Source organism: Myodes glareolus, chromosome 5, assembly GCF_982192425.1.
Source record: "Myodes glareolus chromosome 5, mMyoGla1.1, whole genome shotgun sequence".
Classification (NCBI taxonomy): Eukaryota; Metazoa; Chordata; class Mammalia; order Rodentia; family Cricetidae; genus Myodes; species Myodes glareolus.
Genome location: NC_142030.1, coordinates 94,400,581 through 94,421,886, shown reverse-complemented (window position 1 = coordinate 94,421,886; position 21,306 = coordinate 94,400,581). Strand labels below are relative to the sequence as shown.

The window sequence follows — 21,306 nt, the reverse complement described above, 5'->3', positions numbered from 1 at the left end:
ATATTTCTAGAATGAAGGGTGGAAGTTTAGTATTAGAGTAAAAATAACAAAAATTGAGGCTGTGCATCTGAGCCATTTGTCCCACTGAATAAAACATTGTGGTGTGGACGAGCAGGGAGAGATCAATACTTCAGAGACACACTGCTCTTTACACCGGAATTAAAATGTAAAAGAATAGATAGTAATGAAGTTGGGTTATCTGATTCAGCCAAGGGTTTAAAGGTGAACATCTGCCTGGTCTCCCTGCCAGGGCATAGTGGGTTGTCAGAACGATTTCAGGGTTTAAGATGAGCTTTCTCTTGCCAGATTTTAATACATGCCTCTGGATTTCTCAACTTGCAGTAAAATGCTTCGTGGAGGATGGGTACTTCCCAAGAGGCACTCTGAGAAACATAGCATCTTCCTTAAGAAAGGGAATTATGTATAATGTGTGTCTGACATAATATCACTCCAAGGTCACAGCCTAGTCTGTGTCACCAATTCACAAGCAGACAACGTACATGACATAGTGTCACCCCAAGCTTGTTGGCTAGTCTATCTCATTGATTAACTTGGGCAAACAAAATAATATCCAAGAAAAGCTGGTTTCTTAGTAGTTCATTTCACAGATGTGGGCACCACAGGTGGATAGCAGACCAAACTAATTTTATATCCTGCTGAACACGGACCTGCTGCCTGTAAATTGGGGGACAAGAATGTACCATTATCCTTTGGTTATGGTTCAGAACATAGATTCCTGACCATAGAATTGAAATGATCCAGTAGGTTAGATCTTTAGATCACAGGAAAAACAAAAGCATAAATGGTATCATCATAATTAATGTTTTCTTTCTCATTTCCAATTTTTCCAGGTGGAAAGCCCTGTCCTAATAGTCAGGAACTGCAAGAGCATCGCCTATGCAATGACCATTCCTGTACCCAGCTCTACTGGGAGACATCTGCCTGGGCTCCCTGCTCTGAAAACACTCTTGTGACGACTCTCAATGTGACCATTGGCTGGAATGGAGAAGCAACATGTGGGGTGGGCATCCAGACACGGAGAGTCTTCTGTATCAAGAGTCATGTGGGCCAAGTCATGACCAAAAGGTATCTCCAGGTTTCTGCTGAAAATGCATGTGATCATTTTATAATTGAGTACTTTTAGTAGAAAGTGATTATCAAACATATGATAGGCCTAGGTTTTTGCTAAAGTAACAAGAACTTTTGTTTTTCTTTGAAAAATCTTTTTGCTTATTTTGTTCATGTGTACATGTGCGCACACACACATGTACAGGTGTCTACAAGGGCCCAAAGAAGGCATCAGATCTCCTGGAGCAGGGGTTATGGTGGCTGTGGGCATCCTACTTGAGTTCTGGGAAGCAAACCCTGGTTCTCTGGAAGAGCAGCACATGCTCTTATCCATTGAACCATCTTTCCAGACCCCGTTCTTCTTGTTACTGGACCATCCAAGATTAACTTCAAAGTTAAGCATATTCAGTAAAATATACCAGAAGTGCGCTTACAGTGCATGTATTCATTAGTGAAAAGCCAAGTCATCTCCACATACTTGAAATAAATTGGAGTAATTAAACACATTTTCTAGGACTGACCTCTGTGTCTTTGGCTCTTCTCAAATCTTACAGAGATTAGGTCAGTCTGGAACCAGGTCTGTACTTTGAAGGGTAGCATTTATCATTGTTCAGACTCCCGGGTTTCTCCTCTCACAGAAATTTTGGTCTGCCTAATCTTTGCTTCTAAAAAGAATATAGTTTTGAGATTTCTGCATTCTCTGTAGAGAAGGTATACATTTTCCTAAGGTAAGAGGGATATATTGACATGGGAACTGGGACACGGATTTTTAAAACCATGTCAAAAAATATTTCAAGGGATGATAAGAAAGAAGAAATTGGCTAGAGAGATCCAGTGGGAGAGTTTCATCTCTGTCTCTAGCTCTCTCTCTCTCTCTCTGGTGATGAAGAGAGAACTTAAGGTCCTTTGCTATGTTCAGAGATGTGGTAGGCGACCTATCCTCAAACATTCCCTTGTAACAGTGTTCAAAGACCCTACTCTGACCATAGGAACGTTGAGTCACCAAAGTGTGCTGGCAGAAGCTTTGGTATATTGACATCAGTTTGGTAATTTGGTGTTCCCCTGGGAAATAGGAATTTTCAGTCTAGCAAGAAGAAGCTCCTTTCTCAATTCTCTAAGAGCATGGACTTAAGTGCTTTAGGCAAGTGGGGAAAGCAGTGGGAGAAAACGAAGTTGACACTCAGAGAAATGCGGGAACATTTGCAGCACAAATGTAAGCAGTGTGCCCCCCAGCCCTCCTCTCTGGCTACTAATGTAGGCAAATTTATTTGCCCATCTGACAGGTTCAGGGCGGTATATGCCCAGCGTGGCAACTCAAACACTTGAGGAGCGAGACCTAGCTTTACTCTCAGCATCACAGTGAAGGGCTGTGCCAATCCACACTGTCGCCGAAGGTGTGTGAGGAAACTACAGAAGCTCAAGCTAAGGGAACAAAACTGTCTAGAAGGGTCCTGACAGGCTAGGTGTGGCCCACCACTGGCACTCATGAAACATTAGAATAAACATAAAATTAAGAATAGAGCTAAAGAATAGGATGACCCCAACACAGCCTACGGTAAATTTTTGCTTGGTATTCTGAAGAGGAATTTGAATAGGCTTGTAGTCGTCGCTCTCTTCTATAAGTTTTCAGCTCTAAACTCCAGCTGGAAAAATCTACTTGATGTTGAGGTAATTTTTTCCTACTTCTTGGCAAAAGGACAATAGAAAAGAGACTCACATATACTAAGTAATTTATTACCACATACTAAGTAAAGTATTACAGAACAAGGAAAGTTGAGCTTACATTAAACAGCCTTCATTGTCCTCTCATATCTCATCATCACTCTGGAGAGCAGCTTATTATAAATATGTCTGAACACACTACTGTATTAAAATGCTAACAGTTCTAGTTAGCACTGCTGTCAGCTAGACACAATATAAAGTTGCTTGAGCAGGGAATCTTGATTCAGGGGTTTTCTAGATCAGATTGGCCTGTGGGCATGTCTATTTGGGGTTTTCTTAATTGATATAGGTGACCCACCCACTGTGGGCAGCGCCATTCCCCAAGACGACGGTCTTGAGCTGTATAAGAAACCAGCTAAACATCAGTCTGAGAGTGATCCATCAAAGAGTGATCTTCCATGGTTTCATCAAATGTTTCCTTGGGTTCCTGCCTGATTCCCCTCAGTGATGGGCATGGAAGTGAGAAGCTGACAAACCTTTTCCTCCCCTAAGTTGCTTTGGGTCCAGTGTTTCATCACAGCGACAGAGATGATGAAACACTAACATAAAGATGCTTTGTGGTTAAAATAAATTATAGCACTAAAATAATTCATAAAGTAGTACGTATCTTTAAAAATTTTCGTATATGACACTACAAAAAACATTAGTTCAACAAACAATCTCCAGTTTTGCTACAGTTTTTCAGGCCAAAAGTCACTTTGATGTATGTCTCACATAACAAGCAGATACAGAGAGTGGGAGAGTTGTTAATGCTAATTACTCTAATGTACTGTAACAAAGCTGGGAAACTAACCATGACATTTTCATCCTTACTATATGTCTCTAAACCATCCTGCTACACACAAGCAGCCTACATTGCCTTTAGTAAGTTTACTTCATTAAAATTCTTAAGGTCAATCACATTAAGTGAAATAAGAAGATGATGCCCCAGTGGAATGCCCTGTGAGATTGCCACCAGTAGAAAGTGTGCTTTGCTCTGCCCTTTCCAAACACACACACACACACACACTAGTTCTTTTTAATGTGGTAGCCCATGTCAGCACAGACAGATCCCCGGTTCCCTTGCAAACTCCTTAGCATGGAATGGGAATTAGAGGCAAAAAGGAGGAATGATCTTCCCCAAGAAAAATTGTGGGCTAGAGAATGAACGCACTAAAGTGATATATGTGTTTTGTTCCTAACTCCCTCCACTAACAGACAAAAAGTTTCTCTCCTCACATTGCTGAGTCTGAGTTTGGTTTGCATGTGATTGTATAGGTGAGAATGTTCCCATTGTATGAGTAATAAAACTGATCATATCAGAAAATGAGAACCAGCTGGAAGCAGAAGTCATAGCTCACATGGGTATTTCTGGGGTTTTGTTTCATTATTCAATGCTTTCCAGTTGTAACGTTTAAAAAAAATAACAACAAAGATAAACACACAGTTCAAGCCTTCCAACGTTTCTGATAAGCATTTCCTGCTTTTGCTGTGAAAATACCTGGCATTTGTGTGAGATATAGTAAAAGGCATAGCTGTGCTTAGACATCTCGTGCAGAAAACGTTAGCAGATAGGCCCATCCAGCTGAGGGAGATGAATGCCGCCGCTGCCGAGTCGGGTGAGTGATTAGGGAGGTGGGCACAGAGCGTGCACCATAAAGAGAGAGACATTGTGAAAACTGGCATGGCTTCGCAGCTCCTACTGATGTTCTTCATGTCAGTATAGAGCTACAACCTACAGGCTCAGAGGAAAAGACAATGTGAGCAGAACCTCCCAGAATAAGTCTAAGGGAATGGATGTATAAAATGAAATTCATGTGCCTAATATCAAGAGCACTGCCATTCAGAGCACCATCTATACTCACAGGTGGGAAGTGTAAGTCATCCCCAATGGCAAGGAGTCATGCTTTTTCTGCTAACTGAGCAGTGAGTTCATGTCTTCCTGGTTTTTGAGACTGTGCTTTCAACTTGGAAATGGCTAGATAAAACAGTAAATGACTCACTGACAGTTACTATTTATATTGAGCTAGGACCTAGCATTATAAATATGTAAGAAAGAATTCTGTCACCAAGACAATCAGAGCTAATGCTATGAATCACATTTTATATGTAGAACATACATTTGTAAGTGACAACAAAAACAAGATTAGCTCTTGGTGTCACTGAGATGATGATGTTACTGAGATGATGCGGTCCCTTGGTGTCACTGAGATGATGATGCAGTCAGTCCCTTGGTGTCACTGAGATGGTGATGCAGTCAGTCCCTTGGTGTCACTGAGATGATGATGCAGTCAGTCCCTTGGTGTCACTGAGATGGTGATGCAGTCAGTCTCTTGGTGTCACTGAGATGATGATGCGGTCCCTTGGTGTCACTGAGATGATGATGTCACTGAGATGATGATGCGGTCCCTTGGTGTCACTGAGATGATGATGTGGTCCGTTGGAGTCACTGAGATGATGATGCTGTCCCTTGGTGTCACTGTGATGATACATAAAGGGAACATTAGAGTTTTTTCAGGCAGAGGACACCTGAGCTATTTGTAGAAAATGATGATATTTTGAAACTCTAACAGGAAATTTATAGAAATTGGAAATATGATCAAGTGTGAAGTCTACACAACATGATTGTAAATAGAAGGCAGCTGAGCCCGGGAGGAAAAGGTAAACTTGCTGGAAGAATAAAATAACACAACACCACTTCCTAGAAAAGAGAATAGTTGACTCTGTTCAGATCAGACAGCATATGCCGTTTCAGGGCAGGTCTTAGCTTCTTGTTTCCATAAAGCACTGCACCTAGGTCTAGCCTTCTTGGGAAGAGGATGCCAGTGTTGCTTTTCCTCCCTAAGAGCAGAGCTTAGGACGTGTGTCACCTTAGAGAGGGCCAGCAAACTCTCCAAAAACTGCATTATGACAGATACTTCCAGAGTCAGTATGATGGACGCTACTGCTTCCCGAGGAGAGATGAGCACTGACTGCTGTCTGAGTGGCCAGAGCCCCTGCAGGACAGGCACCCTGTGCCGGAAACTTAAAGTTCAGTACCACAGACACTATTCTTTGAATCCCCAAAGGAATTGTCCCGAGGTGTGTCTGAGCCCTACGTCTATGTTCCACAGAACTCAGAAAAAGAGATCTTATTGGATACATTCCAGCCATGTTTAGACCGTACTCTCTGCCAGCTCTGGGACCCAAGAGGCAGCAGAGGGGCTAGGATAAATGGCAGTTCACTTTATTTTTATTAGACCTCAGAGTATGAATAAAAGTCCTGGGAATGATTTCAGTGTTTTTTACTGTCTGACTAAGGTAGGATATAAATTTTCCTTCCTGGAGTGGGTTGTTTCAATGACACTATATCCTTATAAAGAGCCTCTTTCTCCTCCTGCTTTGCTCATTGAGCAAATCCACTTGATAACGGTTTGTTTGAATTAACGACGGTGAATAACAATGCACTAATAAGAATCCATTTATTATTCATTACTCACTTATTGCTTTCTGCATGCATGTACATTTTTCACTCTAATTTATTGTACCAGAATATTCCATACTGCACAGAGTTGAGCGACACATGAGGATCATGGGTGGGATGCAGCCAATCCCCAACCATTCCCTATTCTACACCCCATTTCCCATAAGACAACCTCATTTTCAACTGGTGTCTCATGTCTGTCTCTTGACTGTGTAGTAATGTACCTAGCTCATGAACAGAAATGTGAGGGACACCTGGAGAGTGTTCAGCTTTTCTCTTCTCCTTCTGTGCCCCTGACTGCATCTTGTCAGTTTGTCTGTCTGTGCTGTGTCTTCACGTCCACACGAACAAACCCATGCATTCACTCTCAGTCCTCTTCTCATTCTGACACTTCCCTCTTAGTTTTAAATGAAAGGAACTTTTATGTATCATTCAGGTGATGTTTTTGTTTATAATTTAAAACCCATCTCTTGATTAGAGCCCATCAAAACAACAATCCTTAGATTCTCTCACAGAACCTTCAATGGCGTCCTTCCTGTTGGAGCATTCTGCCAGTAACCTACGTTTATGCTTTTGATTAATTATTTTAGAACCTTTGTCTTAGTCAGTTTGAGCTGCTATAATAAAAAAAATGCCATTGAGCAGTGACCAAAACAAATGGACCACTCTTTCTCGCAGTCTTGGAGGGTAGACTCTCAAGATAACAGTCTCTTTGGTACAATAAGGGATTCTTCCCCATTTATAGTGGACTACTCTCTGGGTCTTCACATGGGGATGAGCAAGAAGAGAGGACACGCCTCTTCATACCAGGAGGCTGATCCTCTGACACTGCTCACATACACTGCTCACAGCCTAAAGGCGGCACTCAGGTTCTGTCCCTTTGAAAGTCACGGGCTTAACATGTGAGTTGAGGGAGACTCACACTCGCCTTCCAGCATGCATTAGTTATTTGTCTCATCACCAGGACAACATACTTCACAGGACATAGGGACAGAAGGATGTGTGGAGTGATCTGTGGAGTATGTGGAGTGATAGCTCCAAGGAGCGATGTCCGCTGTGGCACTGGAGGCTCGGAGCCAGCGCTGGAGGCCACTGTTCACGTCACACCCACAGTCAGAAAGCAGATAGTGGGAAGTGCGTGTGCAAACTCACTTTCTCCTTTTTATTCAGTCTGAACTCCCAGTCCACCGACCATAGTCAGGGTAGCGCTTCCTATGTCAATTAATGTAGAAACTCCCTCAGCAGCATGACTAAAGATTTATTTCCCTCGTGATTATAGATCTCATCAGGTTGACAGTCAAGACTAGCCATCACACACCACATCCTCCTCCCCTGTTTTATTTAGACTCTCTGAGCCCTTGCTATAGAGCATAAAGGCCTTGGACCCCTGCTTGCCTTCTTCACTTCTGATGCTGAAACACACCCACTGCATCCACGTCTTGCTGTAGCCAGACCAGCATTGTAGAGCACTCCTTCCCCAAACACGACTGCCTCTTCCACTCTTCGCACTGCTTCTAAAGTTTTTTTAAGTTACAAAAATGATTTTGTGCTAATAGTTCTATCATTTGAGGCCCAGTGTGAGCAGAGTTTCCTTCTTAGAAGACATCTCTTTTTCCCTTCCTTTGTTTCTAACATTATTAGTTCCTGACATGAGTCTTTACATTTGAAGTATTCTTGTGTTTGCATGTTGGTCATTTTGTCACGCCTGGAGAATCTCCACTCTGAATACTATCCCATGGTATTGTGAAGTTCTGTGACGGTCTGGCCAAATATCTCCCCATTAATCTTATCTCTTTTGTTTTTCATTTTCTCCTTCTGAAAGTCTGATAATTGTTAGGCTTGTGTTGTGATATTTTTTGCTACCACCATAGTTTTCAAGTGTTTGGTTTTCCTGTAGTTTGGGGTTGACTCTCTATTGTCGAGGGCCTTCAGTTGAGCATTCCTCTGAACCAAGGTCAGAAATAAGTGCAAGAATACAGGCAAGGCAGTTAACCACACATGGCTCTAACACTCTGATCCCTTCTTTAATCTATGTGACATGTCTGGGCTTTGTGGAACCTTCTAGATTGAAACCTTACACATGCTCAATGAAGTGCCTCTCTGGCTCCCATGTTGTTTTATTTCCATTGTAGAAGACAAATGTGCCATTTAGCTCTTAATATTCATAAGCAACAAAGCAAGTTAAAACAAAAGATAACTTTTTTTGGTTGTTTACAAGAACTTTGTTTCTTCCAAGTGGTTGGTTCTCTAAGTCCATTCCCAGTTGTATGCATTAACTTAATTGTCAACGGAATAAGAGCGCTGATGTTTTCCTATGTTTCATGTTAGTTAACAAGTCTGTTATCTATGGCTTGCAGTAGCATGTGTTCCCTGTCTCATCAGCCTGGATGCTCTATGGAAAGCAGAACAATTTAAATATTCCAAAATGTTTAATTATCAGAGACATACAACATCCTAACTGAGCTCTACTGTCTCTTCCTTCTTGTATTCCATGTTCTACATCTTCTTCACCTTCTGGAGCAATCGGTAATTTGATGCATCACCTGAAAGTATGTTTTTGACTTGTTTATTCTGAAAAAAATATCAAATATTACTTGAACTGACCCCGGTGGTATGACAGTTGACATTTTCTTAATTTTAAGAACGGCATCTTTTTTCCTTGCTGTAGGGAATAGTACTTTGGTGTCAGAATCAAGTGAGCTGGAGCTGGCTTGAGTTTGCCTCTGGCCATGACCTCCTGTGCAGGGGTCATCATCTCCTGAATCTTTCTTCTATCACCTAAAAGAAAAAGTCTTTTGCTTGAAACCCTACAGTTCTAATCCAGATCTATTCTCTGAAAGACTGACATAGTCTCTTTGCTTTCACAGATGTCCAGAGTCTACAAGGCCTGAAACTGTAAGACCGTGTTTCCTCCCATGCAAGAAAGACTGCCTTGTGACTGCTTTTAGCGAGTGGACACCCTGCCCACGTCTGTGTCAGCCAGGTAGGTCGTGGGTGCTCTCAGCCTGCTATCTTTCCTAGCCATTTGAACCAGGTCTCACTGCTGAACACATGGGAGACTGGGGGATGTGAACTTTTTCTCATCCGTCTGTGTGTTAGGCTGACAATGAAGTGAGTAAAGGGATATACACAGTCCCACATAAGCAGCTCTTTAGATTTTGGAAAAGAAAATGTACTCAGATACGATATGTCGTGATTTGATTGGTATACATTCTAGGAATACATATGTGTTATGGTTTAAAAAGAGGCGGCACAGTTCCTCGAGGAACATCAGTGGGCCATGAGGGGCAGCGGGTCCCAGGCGGGGGTGACAGGGTGGGGAGGGGGAGAATACATGCCATGCTGAGAGTGTGGGTATAGAGTTTGCTTAGAAGGGGGAGAGGGAGAGACAGACAGACAGTCAGACTGACTGATTGACTGGGTGGGGGCAAGAGAGCCAACAGCCACTTCTTCAAAAGAGGGATGAGGAGAGAGGCTTGAGGAAGATCCACTTGCCACAGCACAAGGGGGATAGTAAGCAGGGCTTGTCTCTTAAAGAGACAGGATACCCAGGTGATGGTGGGGCAGACCACTACAATATGTCCTACTAACCTATGTCTGGAAGACCTCTTCAAGTAATAACAACTTGCTAACTATCATTATCAATGTCTTATTTGGAACATTATTCCTGTGGGATTCCTTCTGAAGCTTAATTACAACCCCAGAGCTGCTGTGTGCACTCGACTTAGTATAACACACTTAATTAACGTATAGAGCTTAATCACTGTGTTTAAACTGGTAATAAGCATAACTGCACGAAGAAAAAACAGAGCAACTGTGTCAATAATCCTTAAACAAGTACAAACACTGGAAATATAAGATTTCTCTTTTTTGTATTTATTTTGGGTGGTGATTTATGTGCCTGGGTGTTATGCAGGACACGGAGGAGCCAAGTCTAAGCTGAGCATAGTAGACTAAGTCCTCCAGACTAAGCTAAGCTTCCAGATGAGCTAATTTATAGCTGCGATGTTCTGTCTCAGTCTGAGGTTTGGAGTGAACCCCTAGTCCTGGTCCCTAATATTTTACCCCTGCTGCAGTAAGGAAAGAAAATTCTAGCAAAAGTAAAAGCGCTAACCATGGTCCCCAGACATGATTGTCTCCCAGACACGCATGATCATGGAGGTGGCACTTTACAAGCAATGTGTGACTTTCTCTGCCGTCGCACTAGCTCAATGGAGAAAAGGAAGCGTTCAGCCATGCGTAGAAAACTTGTCAGACACTGAGGACGTCCTGCTTCCCCCTAGAATCACAGCCATGTTTGTCTGGGTTTCCTCATTCTTTCATCTGTAGCGCCACTTGATCAGGTAGGGCCAACATCGCCACAGATCCAAAGGATGAAGAAATCGGGTCAGCTGTTGAAGACCTCTTCAGGACTCTGAACATGCTGGCTATTACCTCCAGTGTCTTAGGCTACAAAGATGACACCTGCATATGGAGTTTTATATCTGTGCCTTCTGAACATTTCCACAGAGTTAAGATAATAGCTCAGCTTAAGGGCAGAATTGCGAATAAATATATTGAATCAGAAGGAATTTAGAGGATTATCTGTCTGATCTTTGGGAGAAGAGAATGCTAATCTCTTCTAGGAACTCTACGTTCACTTTGTGGAATAGAGAGCCAAAGTAGGTGAGTTGGATAAGTGGGGTTTGGTACAGCCTGGAAAGACAGCGGAACAGAAAAGCAGCCTCTGTTCTGATCCGTGTTGAAGACAGTGTTGAACAGGGCGGTGGTGGCGCACACCTTTAATCCCAGTACTCACGAGGCATAGACAGGCAAATCTCTATGATTTTGAGTCAAGCCTGAACTACAGAGCGAGTTCCAGGAAGGCTCCAAAATTATAGAGAAATCCTGTCATGGAAAAAAAAAAAAAAGAGTTGAAGGAACTGACTTGAAGTTTTAATAGTGATATAGACTAAATATTGGAAAAATGCTGGCGAATGGTGGGAGAGTCCCTTATTTTTTTAGCTTCTGACTCATCAGGGCTTAGCATAATCTCTTTGTTCAATAGTTACAAAGTGGAAAAATTGGGATAAAAGTATAGCCCCCTGAAAGCCGAAATTTAGTGTGGTGCCATTTAAGTCCCCTATCACTTTGAAAACCAGATTAGTTTAGTTGAGCCGGGGCACCCTGGCAAGCAGAAACTACTCCAGCCACTGTCTGACTGTGTAGCCTGAATGCAATAAAATTTGCCTTGCGTTTTAAGACTTTTTCTCACCTTGGCTGAGGGTTTGAGAGTCGCAGCTTGTAATATAACTGGTTTTGGAGCAGCTTTAAATTTTACTTCAATTTCCAGAGATTCGATTAGTTGTTTACATGGTAGACAATGCAGCGATAATTTCTAAGTCTCAGTGGTGTCTCTTTGCCTCTAACTCTTCAAACCTAGATAAGCCTTTTCACAGTTGTGCAGTCAGAGACCCGAAGAGGTAAAGATTCAATTTTTAGACTTCTTCCAGCGTTCTGCTTGTTCTTGTGTTTAGTCACATGCCTGGAACATGTTCTTAAATAAGCTTGGGTTAATCAGAGGATGCTAAGAGATGGGGGTTTTTGGTTTTTTGCTTTGCAAAGAAATGGTCATTTTAAGCCTGTTGTTCTCAAATGCTCATGCCCTTAGATCACCTGGAAGCTCAGTGAAATACAGATTACGGTCCTTATGCATAGGAATTTGCAACCAGTAGCTGTGGGATAGATGCCAGGTATTTGCAATTATATGAGGCCTAAAAGGGCAAACTCTCATCCTGCCTTCCAACCACTGGTCTGCAGGGCCTCAAAACCCCCTGCTTCTTATCCCCTCTACAACTTCTTTCATTTTAAAAATCTGGGGACTGTGAACATTTAACACAGGGGTTGCGCGCAAAGAGGGAAACAGACACCAAAGTCTATTAGACCAGAAGCAAACTTTATTCCAATAAAAAATAAAAATAAAAATAAACAAATCTCCACAGGGCATAAAAAGCTATCAGCTAGCTGAGACCACAGTCAGAGATGGACTTGAAAGGCTGTGGCAAAGGACAGTTTCTGAACTCCCTCTTTTTATAGCAAGAAGCAACAAGCATTAGGCATTGTTATGGATTTGCTGCAGGTCCCCACAAACCAAGGTGGCTGGTTCCCTGGGTGTCCCCGGCAGCTAGCCATGTGGGCGACAGGTGGGCAAGGGGCAGACAGATAGGCACACCATGCAGATGGGTTTGATACAAGCTGCTGGGGTCCCAAGCAGGGATGGTGCACAAGACTGAACAACAGGCTCCATGTGACTGCAGCGGGCGGGTGAGAGAGATGGATAAACATACCACACAGAGTAAAGTTAAGTTAAATATTTATTAGATGGGTTATGGAGGGGAAGGAAAAAGGGGAGAAGGGGAGGAGAGAGAGAAAGAGAGAAATGGAGAGGAGAAGAGGAGAGAGAGACTGGGGGGTAGAAGAAGGGAGAGAGGCTAAAGCTGCCTCTTTGAGAGAGGGGACAGGAAGAAGGAAGAGTCAGAATCTGAGGCTGCAGGCAGGAAGGGAGTGGGCATGGTTTGTGTCTTAAAGAGACAAAACAATCATAACAGGCATGAACAAAGAAATTTTTTACATTTGCAAGGTAAAACTCAGATACAAATTATTCTTCTTTACAACTTCCATCAACAGAGATTTTTAGTTGAACTAGAATTTTTATTTAAACCTTTGTTTCTCTCTGGCCCTTTCTGACAGTGTTTACCAAAGCTCTACAGTCCCCTGATATTGCCAGTTTCACATAGCAAGGAAGGGTATGGGAAAATGAACAGCCAAAAAGTCAGGTACATTCTATCATTTAAAAGTTAACTTAGCTCACATCAGCTGGTCATGAGTGGCCAGGGGGTTCTTTAAAAGCTGACCCTTAGTTTGCAGAGGGCTGCTTCAGCCTTGCAGACAGAGCTATAGGTTGTAAAGCAAAGTAACCCACTGTTAATAGTTAATTCTTAAGTTTCTGAGAAAGATGCTGACAGCCTGCTCTCATTATCCTGGGCCTACAACATTATCTTCCTTTGTTTCTACATTCTTATTTTTGGAATCTACATTTTTCTATTCTTATTCTTAGACTCTTCAGAGACTACATTGTGGATAGATTGTATTTACAGTTTGGCATCACAGATATCCTGCTAGTCTTTTCTGCCTCAGTTTTTTCACATGGGAAATGGGTTTAGTAGTTGCACACATCATAGGGAAATAAACCCAGACTGCTGCCTCACACACAGTAGACATTCGACGGGTGACCAAGACTGTTGGCCCCTATGTGGTGGGAGGCTGACATTGTAAGGAGATGCTAAAGCATAGGTTCTCTGTCCCTGAGACCCCTGAGACTGTTCTTCCAGGACTGCTTTGAGGAGTGGGACTTCAGAATATTGCATGTCAGACCTGAAACTGAAAGCAGACCTCCCCCTCCAGGAGCTTGTGAAAGGCAGATTCTAATACAATAGACCTGGGTCCTGGGTCTCTTTCTAAGACCTGGGTCTCTTTTTAAGTCCTGGGTCTCTTTTTTTCCAAGTTGTTCCCTATACTTTGGGTGCAGAACTCTAGTAGAGGGAAATTTATTACTGATTTCTTAGTAAGAAAATGTCAGCTTCAAAGTTAAAAGTGAGTTCATAGATTTGGGTCACACCCTCAGGAGTTAACATAAATGCCATGCAGCAAGGTTGAGAAAAATGTTTGGTCCCTACCAAAAACTCAGGAGTTAGGGCAGAGTGGAGTAACTTGTACTTTCAACTCATCTGGGCAGATAAATTTATGGCTGTAGGTTGGGTCAAAGTTGAAGGACAGTGATGTGATGTATGTATTCCTGAAAGTTGTCTTTGTGACAGAATCATTGGGAATCTGTTAAAAAAAAATGACAGTTCCTAGATTCTATTGTCAGACATTCTGACTTAATTCGTCTGTGGTGTGATAGGGAAATCGCTAGATTATGTGAATCTCCAACCTAATCCATCCTAAACCCCCAGAAAAGCCAGGGTGGTTCAGAGGCCTAGTACATTAGCAATGATTTGTATCTTAGCAGTGAGTGAGCTGTGTCAGGTTTTATTTTGTCCTGCTTGTGATTATGAGCTAAATCCCTTAGACTAAAAGGCATTTTCAAGCCAGGAACAATCTCTGGCTCGTAGCCAAACAGATTTCTTTTTCTCATTCTTCCTTATCTACGTCTGCCTCGAAAGCATTAATAATCATTCCACATCCTTTTCTACGCAAATCAAAGTTCTATCAGAGCTCAGCCCTGTGTGGCCTCTCTCATTTTTAAGTCCCTGTCATAAGTTAATCGGATGCTTAATAAGCTTTTCATGGCTCTTCCTTCCCTATTTTCTCCAAGCCTTCTTCAGCCTATAAAGCAAATGCCTGCCCGAAAAGCCCTAAGGTTGGCTCGGTAATGACAAGTACAAGATGCCCTTTGCAGCTTTCTTCACCCCCCTCCCCATGGAATTTCCTTGGTGTACTCTTGACTGAGGATCACTGCAGACCACCCTGGGCTCAGTCTCCAAAGGTTGAAGGGCATTTACAGCACTGAAGCTCCCCATAGGTAAATCTTCTAGGTAGTGAGGATAAGAAATACTCCTTTACAGCTTAATATTTCTTAGTTTATCTTTGCATACATTTTAGTCTACTAGAAGAGAGCATTGCTAATTTCTTATTGCCAATTAATTATCCTACTCAATGCTGTCATTACTATCAGACTTCATGGGAATCCTCCTGTCTCAGCTCTGGAGTGCTGGACTTACAGATATGAGTCACTGCACTTGGCATGGTTTTTCTTTAAAGCCAATGATATTATTCCTAGAAGATCTCTATCAGGCTGACTTGCATAGGATTTATTTTGTATTTTCAATATTTAATTAGTATATGAAAATTCAGATCCTCACACATATAACTTAATAAAATGTTAAATATCATGTATTAATAATTAATACAAAATACCCCATGAGTGCACAGAACGGGAATCACACCGCGGGGCGTTCTTGCTTTGTCTATACTCTCCTATTTCATTTTCTCCTGAATTCACTAATCAAAATTTTTCTCAGATGTATCGATGACTTTATGGGAGAACAAATATAGAGGAGGTAAAGGGAGGTAAAATGATTAGTCTGAAGAATGAAACGAAACCTATACAAAACATATCTTCTATAACTTCCAGGAAACCTTGGGGTTTTTAATTAATTGTTTGCCAATCTCCTAATTAAAGACCAAGGGAGTGCCTCCTGCTTTCATCTCCAGGAGTGAGCTGCATGGTAGAGCCATGGTAACAGGAAGGCCTGCAGCAGGCAGGCTGTGCTGGGAGTCAGCAGGAAACCTCATTTGATGGTATCCATTTCCTCCTGTGTGAGCCCTGGGAGTTAGGTCTTGAGTTTCCAGATTCAAAGACAGTGATTAAAAACAAACAAACAAACAAAAACCACCTAGGTCACATGTCATAACAGTTAGGATTATGAATTTTTTCATGAATTTTGTTTTGTTCTGTTTTTAATTCAAGTCAATCCCCCATTCCCTTGCTCTAATTCCTTTATTATTCCCTCCCAACTTCAAGTGCTCATCTTTTGTATTTTAGATTTTTTTTAACCCACTAAGTCCACTTAATGCTACCTTTATGTGTATAGGTGTAAGGTCCATCTGAGCACGGGGATTGGGATTTTATGAACACCTCCCCACACCATGATGAGATTTGTGCCTGGTTTGGTCTTGCGCTATGAGGTCACACAAGCAACTTTTTGGCAGTATCCAAAACACACTGTCTCCTTGTCGTCATCTACCACCTCTGGCTCTTAGACTCTTGCTACTTCCTCTTTAGTGATTATCCTTGAGCCTTTGGAGAAGGGTTGGGATAGAGACGACCCATTCAGTCCTCAGCAATGCATAGTCTATATTGACCAGTTGTGGGTCTCCATGTTAATCTCCATCTGCTACTGAAAGAAACATCTCTAATGAGATCTGAGATGCACTAATATATAGCTAAAACAAGAAGTCATTAGGAGTTGACTTAATCAAGTTTATTTGGAAGAATAATGTAGGTTCTCCCCCAGGACCTATGACCTACTAGCAACTAGTAATTGGCCAAGATCATAGTCAAGGTATGTGGTCTATCTTGTGGAAAAGAACCTAAATCCAATCAGAAAGTGACTATTACATCCATTACATTCCTGCCACTATTGTACCAATTGGCATCTCTACCAGGTAGGTTGCTGTTGTAGCTTTCAGGGTTCACAGAGAGATAAGACTGATGTTTGTTTTCTTCTTTGGCTTGCCAGCACAATGAAAGCTAGCTATTGAGCATAAAGTTTCCAGGCTGATACCAGCTTGATTCTTCATGTTTAATGACTTGGTAGGGGACGGCTTCAGCAATAGGATACTAGTATGAAGTTCTGAAGGATAGCAAAGAAGAAGACAATAGCCAGTACTCTTTGAGTGTCTATAAAACCCCATACCAACAACTCCAAAGAGAGATCCTACTGCTACCATTCTACCATTGACCTTTAGGCTACGGTGTCTGAGGGGGTTGTCCTCCATTTTTCTGTAAGTTCACCTAAATTCTTTCTCGGTATGCGTGCCCGTGTGTATTTTATGGAGATTTTACAGTAGTAGATATTCATATGACATTTCCAAAGTTCATCAGTGTGGGTTATTCCTTCCCACACTCTCTTTTCTACCTGTTCTTCCATACCCACCCCACCCCATCCTCCACTCCCTCTTCACACAAGATATGTTCCATTGCCTTTCTCTTGGAATGTCCCCTCTTCTGATCTCCAAAAATCCTCTGATGAACACACATTCCAAGAGTCAAAGCTCCTGCCGTAGATTCTTGTGTCACACTTCCGTGTCACACTTTTTATACTGCTTCTTCCCTTTTATATCTTGAGTGGAAATTATAAGTTACTTGACACTGCATTTCCGTTTCCTCCTTAAGTTGCGATAACCTCAAGCTTATTCCATAAATGTGCTATAAGGAGGTCGAGACATATAGAAATGTGCCAATCTCATGGCCATATATTAGAGTCCTTATCATTATTATTGGGTGGTGGTGATGCTGGTGATCATGACAGTGACAATAGGGGTTCCTGAAAGTCAGGGAACTTTGTTGCCGGTATATCCTGCAGTATTAAATCTTCTCCATGCTGAGGTTATGACATTTGTTTCCATGCCTGCTTTCCTTGGATAAACCAATGAACAGCAGAAAATAAGAATTTTCAATTCTCCTGAATTTTAATACCTGGCACATGATAGGTATTAAGATTCAGTTAGTAACTATCCCTTCTTCAAATCCTCTTGTTTTGAAAGAGTTCCCCCTATAGATACGGTTATCTTGGGAGGTTGTAGAAACTCTAGGAGTAGACCTCGCTGGAGGAAGTCATTCACTGAGTGTATTTTCGTTTGGAGTATCTCTTGAACAGCTTCATTCCTCCCAACCTTCCCTGCTATGGTGCTCAGCCCCATCATGGCCTAAAACAACAGAGCTCACACTGTAGGCAGGAACCTCTGAACCCTGTGATCGAAAATAGATCCTTTCTTTTTCCAAGCTGCTATGTCAGGTGTTTGTCCCAGTGATACAAAGCTTAACAGAGTGACCCCTAAGTAGTGCGAATAAATTCCAGGTCTCTTCTCCAATCATTCCTAGCTCCAGGATAGCCAGAGCTGTTACACAGAAAAACTCTGTCTTGGAAAATCAAAAAACATAATGCAAAGCAAAAATTCTTTCACAGATTATTTGGCAGGTTCAGTACAGTTAGGACTGATCATTTTGAATGTCCAAGATAAAAATGTTCCAGATTGGACTTCCACATTCCTACCACTCAGTGCATGGAGACACAAACTCCTCTTTGATTTTCCATTTTCAGGCCCATCGTTTCCCCTCCTCCTCCCTCTTCCCTACAGGTACATCCAAACCTCTGTCCATATGAGCAGTGGATAAGAAAATGCTAATTCATTCCCAAATAATGATGGCTCTGATGTGCTTTAGTGCTCAAGTTCTTGAGCCCTGAACTCTGGCCTCAAGATAAGGTTGAAGACAACAGTTTCCTTTTTCAATAAAGACGCAAAATATGCTGCTGAGTTTACAGGTAGTGAATTATGGGTAAGGTTTTTTTCTTCCAGAGTGGTTTTCTCTAAGAAATCAATTGAGATGTGTACCCCACGTATGCCTCTCAACTCAGCCCTGATATACAGAGAGCCTTTGTCTCTGTGGGTGCCCCTGGGTGTAAGTTTCTCTCTTTAGTGTGTAATTTAAACTTCACAGATCACTGGCTGGCCCCAGTGTTTGATAAATATTCCTGGTAATTTAGTAGGAAGAATGACAAACTCTTGTGAAGAATCCAGATATCAATCACCCTCTACCAAACCATGGAGTTCTGCATAGAAATTTTAAAGTCATCCTCTCTCAACATATACTGGGCACCTTTTAGGGAATGAGGTTATCTTGATTAAAATTTGTTTAAATCATTTTCTTACTATGAGGTTTTTCTAAAGTTATGACTTCTTTGCCTGCCCCTGTTAAAATTCATCACAGCATCAAATCTGTATGTATCTATGTGTGTATATGTATGTATGTATATGAACATTCTGTCAGATTCTCCTGACTCATTTTGTCTGAACAAGCAGGAACATGGTTTACGATGGGAATTTCTGCTCATGGCTCAGACCTCTCACTCCTGCAGAGTTACTGTCCACCCAGGAAGTAGTTCACAAGGACGTCCCTGTACCTACTTGTTTTTCCTCTTGACATAGACATAGATAATTATGGATATAGGGAGTCCAGAGTTATCAGCAAAATTCTTCTTGCCTTCCTTCCATAGTCCCAGGAGGTAAACAAGCTTTATCAACAGGTGAGAGACTCAGTAAGATGAAGGAATTTGTTGCACGTTTTTCAGTGTTCTAGGTCAAACAGAACAGGCATCTTTGACTCTACGGTCAGCTTTCACCACATAGCTCACCTTGTTTGTATATTCTGAGGTGGAGAATTTGAGTTCTGGTACTTGTGAAGTGGATGTTGCACCTTATAGATTGCCCATGACTTTGTGTGTGTGTGTGTGTGTGTGTGTGTGCATGTGAGAGAGAGAGAGAGGGAGAGAGAGAGAGAGAGAGAGAGAGAGAGAGAGAGAGAGAGAGAAGGGTGGGGAAGAGAGTATGTGTGTGTACAGATATGCATGTGAATGCAGATGTCAATGTGTATATACATATGTGTGTATGCAGGTATACATGTGAATATAGATGTGGATGTGCATGTACATGTGTGTATGTGTGTATACAGGTAGATATACATGTGAGTACAGATGTGGGTATGGTGTGGGGGGACATTTCTCAGACCCATCCATCTTGTGTTTGTGAGACAAGGTCTCTTATCGAGTTTTATATTGGGGTTAGGCCCCACTAAACATCTCAGGATTCAGAAGGATGGCTATCACAGGCAAAAATCTGACTAATAAGGTCTGAGGGTAAATGAAAAAAATTAGCTCACGTAAGTCTTTTTTATCATGTCCCATTTATTTTTTTCTGTGCTCTCTCTAATGCTGTCTTGATGTTCCCCTTTCAATGTTTCTCTTGATATTCCTTGCTGTTCTACCCATCCCACAAGGTTTCCAGTTTGTATGCCCACACAGACATAGTTAACAATTTTCTCCTAAATAACAATGGTACCAAGCATGCATTTCTTAGGGCTAACAGGGTGGATAAAAGACTGACAGGTTGGCACCTTATGTCTCAGAGTGGGCGTGGCTGTGAAGTTCCCCAGCAGATACTGGGAGAATTAGAATGGAGCTTGGCCCCCCCCTACCCTGGGATTAGCATCAGAATGCTGTATCCCCTGGCACCAAGATGAGAAGGAATCTCTTTCTATGGGGCTGGTTTAGCGACCCAAGCTTTTTCCCTGTATATTTTAGGGGTAAAGGTACAAACAGTTAATTTCCTAGACTAGGACCTTGTGTCAAGTGAAAAGTAAAGTAAGTACAGAATGGTAGTAACTTGTTAGGTAAATCAAAGGCCAGTAGGTTATTCTCTCCTAAGTGGGCAGTTAGAGAATTCAGGGGCACCCAGACCTGTTTGTCAGTAAGAACAAACATACCTTTTCTCCCTCTGAGTACCTCCTGTTCAGGGGTTCTTTCTTGTCAATAAGTTCTGTCGATAAGGATAATTGTGAGGGTACAGCTTTATGTAGATTTGACTATAAGAACAAAGGTTTGGCTGAGTGAACGCTTTCACACCCGGGCCTGCAGTGTGGAAGAGGTCATCCAATTACCCATACAGGAATAAGTTATCTCAACGAATGATTTATACACTGTTGGGATATTCTGGGATGAATCCCATTACGGAAGGGAGAAGAGCCATGACTCACAAGATTTCTACAGAATTGACCGTGACTATCCAAAAGGCAGGTGTTTCCAAAACTCTGCAGGTTGGGTGCCCCAGTACTCCAGTTAGTTTGCCTAGTGATCTGTCAGATAAACTTGTGCCCCACAGCAGTCTCTCCTTGACCTGGAGCTCTCTAAGTAGGTTAGGATGGACGGCCAGAGAGGCCCAGTGATTCTCTGGCCTCTACCTCCCCAGCACTGGACTTACAAATGCCACACCACCACATCTGGGGAGGTTTTGTTTTGTTTTGTTTTTACAAATATTCTGGGGGTCAAACATAGTTTCCATGGGAGCCAAACACGTTGCTTTCGTATATTGTCCCATAGATGTGTGATGTCCAGTCTCAAAGAAAGTCATTTGTCACTCTGTATGAGCAAACATTCTTCTCAAGGTTTCCCTCATGGACACAGAGTCTCCATAGGGGTAAATGCCAACTCAGGAGCCTCAGTGATTTGCCCTTGGTTTAGGATGGAATACTAGATACACTTAACTCTTAGGGAATTATGGAGTTTTGCTTCATCTCACTGCTTATCATATTTACAAAAGCTATAATTTATTGATATGAAAGAGCCTGTGCAATTCTTTTGGTTTTCTTTAAAATTGTATTTTTATATATTCCTAGGCTACAATGTGACATTTTGACAAATGATGTCTATATGGTATAATGTTTCAATACACTAATCAACATATCTATCACCTTA

The 21,306-nt window shown here is 42.0% G+C and overlaps 1 protein-coding gene across 1 annotated transcript in view; it reads left to right on the top strand.

Moving 5' to 3' along the window:
- Positions 1-21,306, top strand: part of Thsd7b (thrombospondin type 1 domain containing 7B) — an 878,050-nt gene that overhangs the window by 496,542 nt on the left and 360,202 nt on the right. The window contains exons 9-10 of the mRNA XM_048430634.3: positions 852-1,086; positions 9,100-9,215. Coding sequence (XP_048286591.3) covers positions 852-1,086; positions 9,100-9,215 — 351 coding nt within the window. The remainder of the gene's footprint in view (positions 1-851; positions 1,087-9,099; positions 9,216-21,306) is intronic.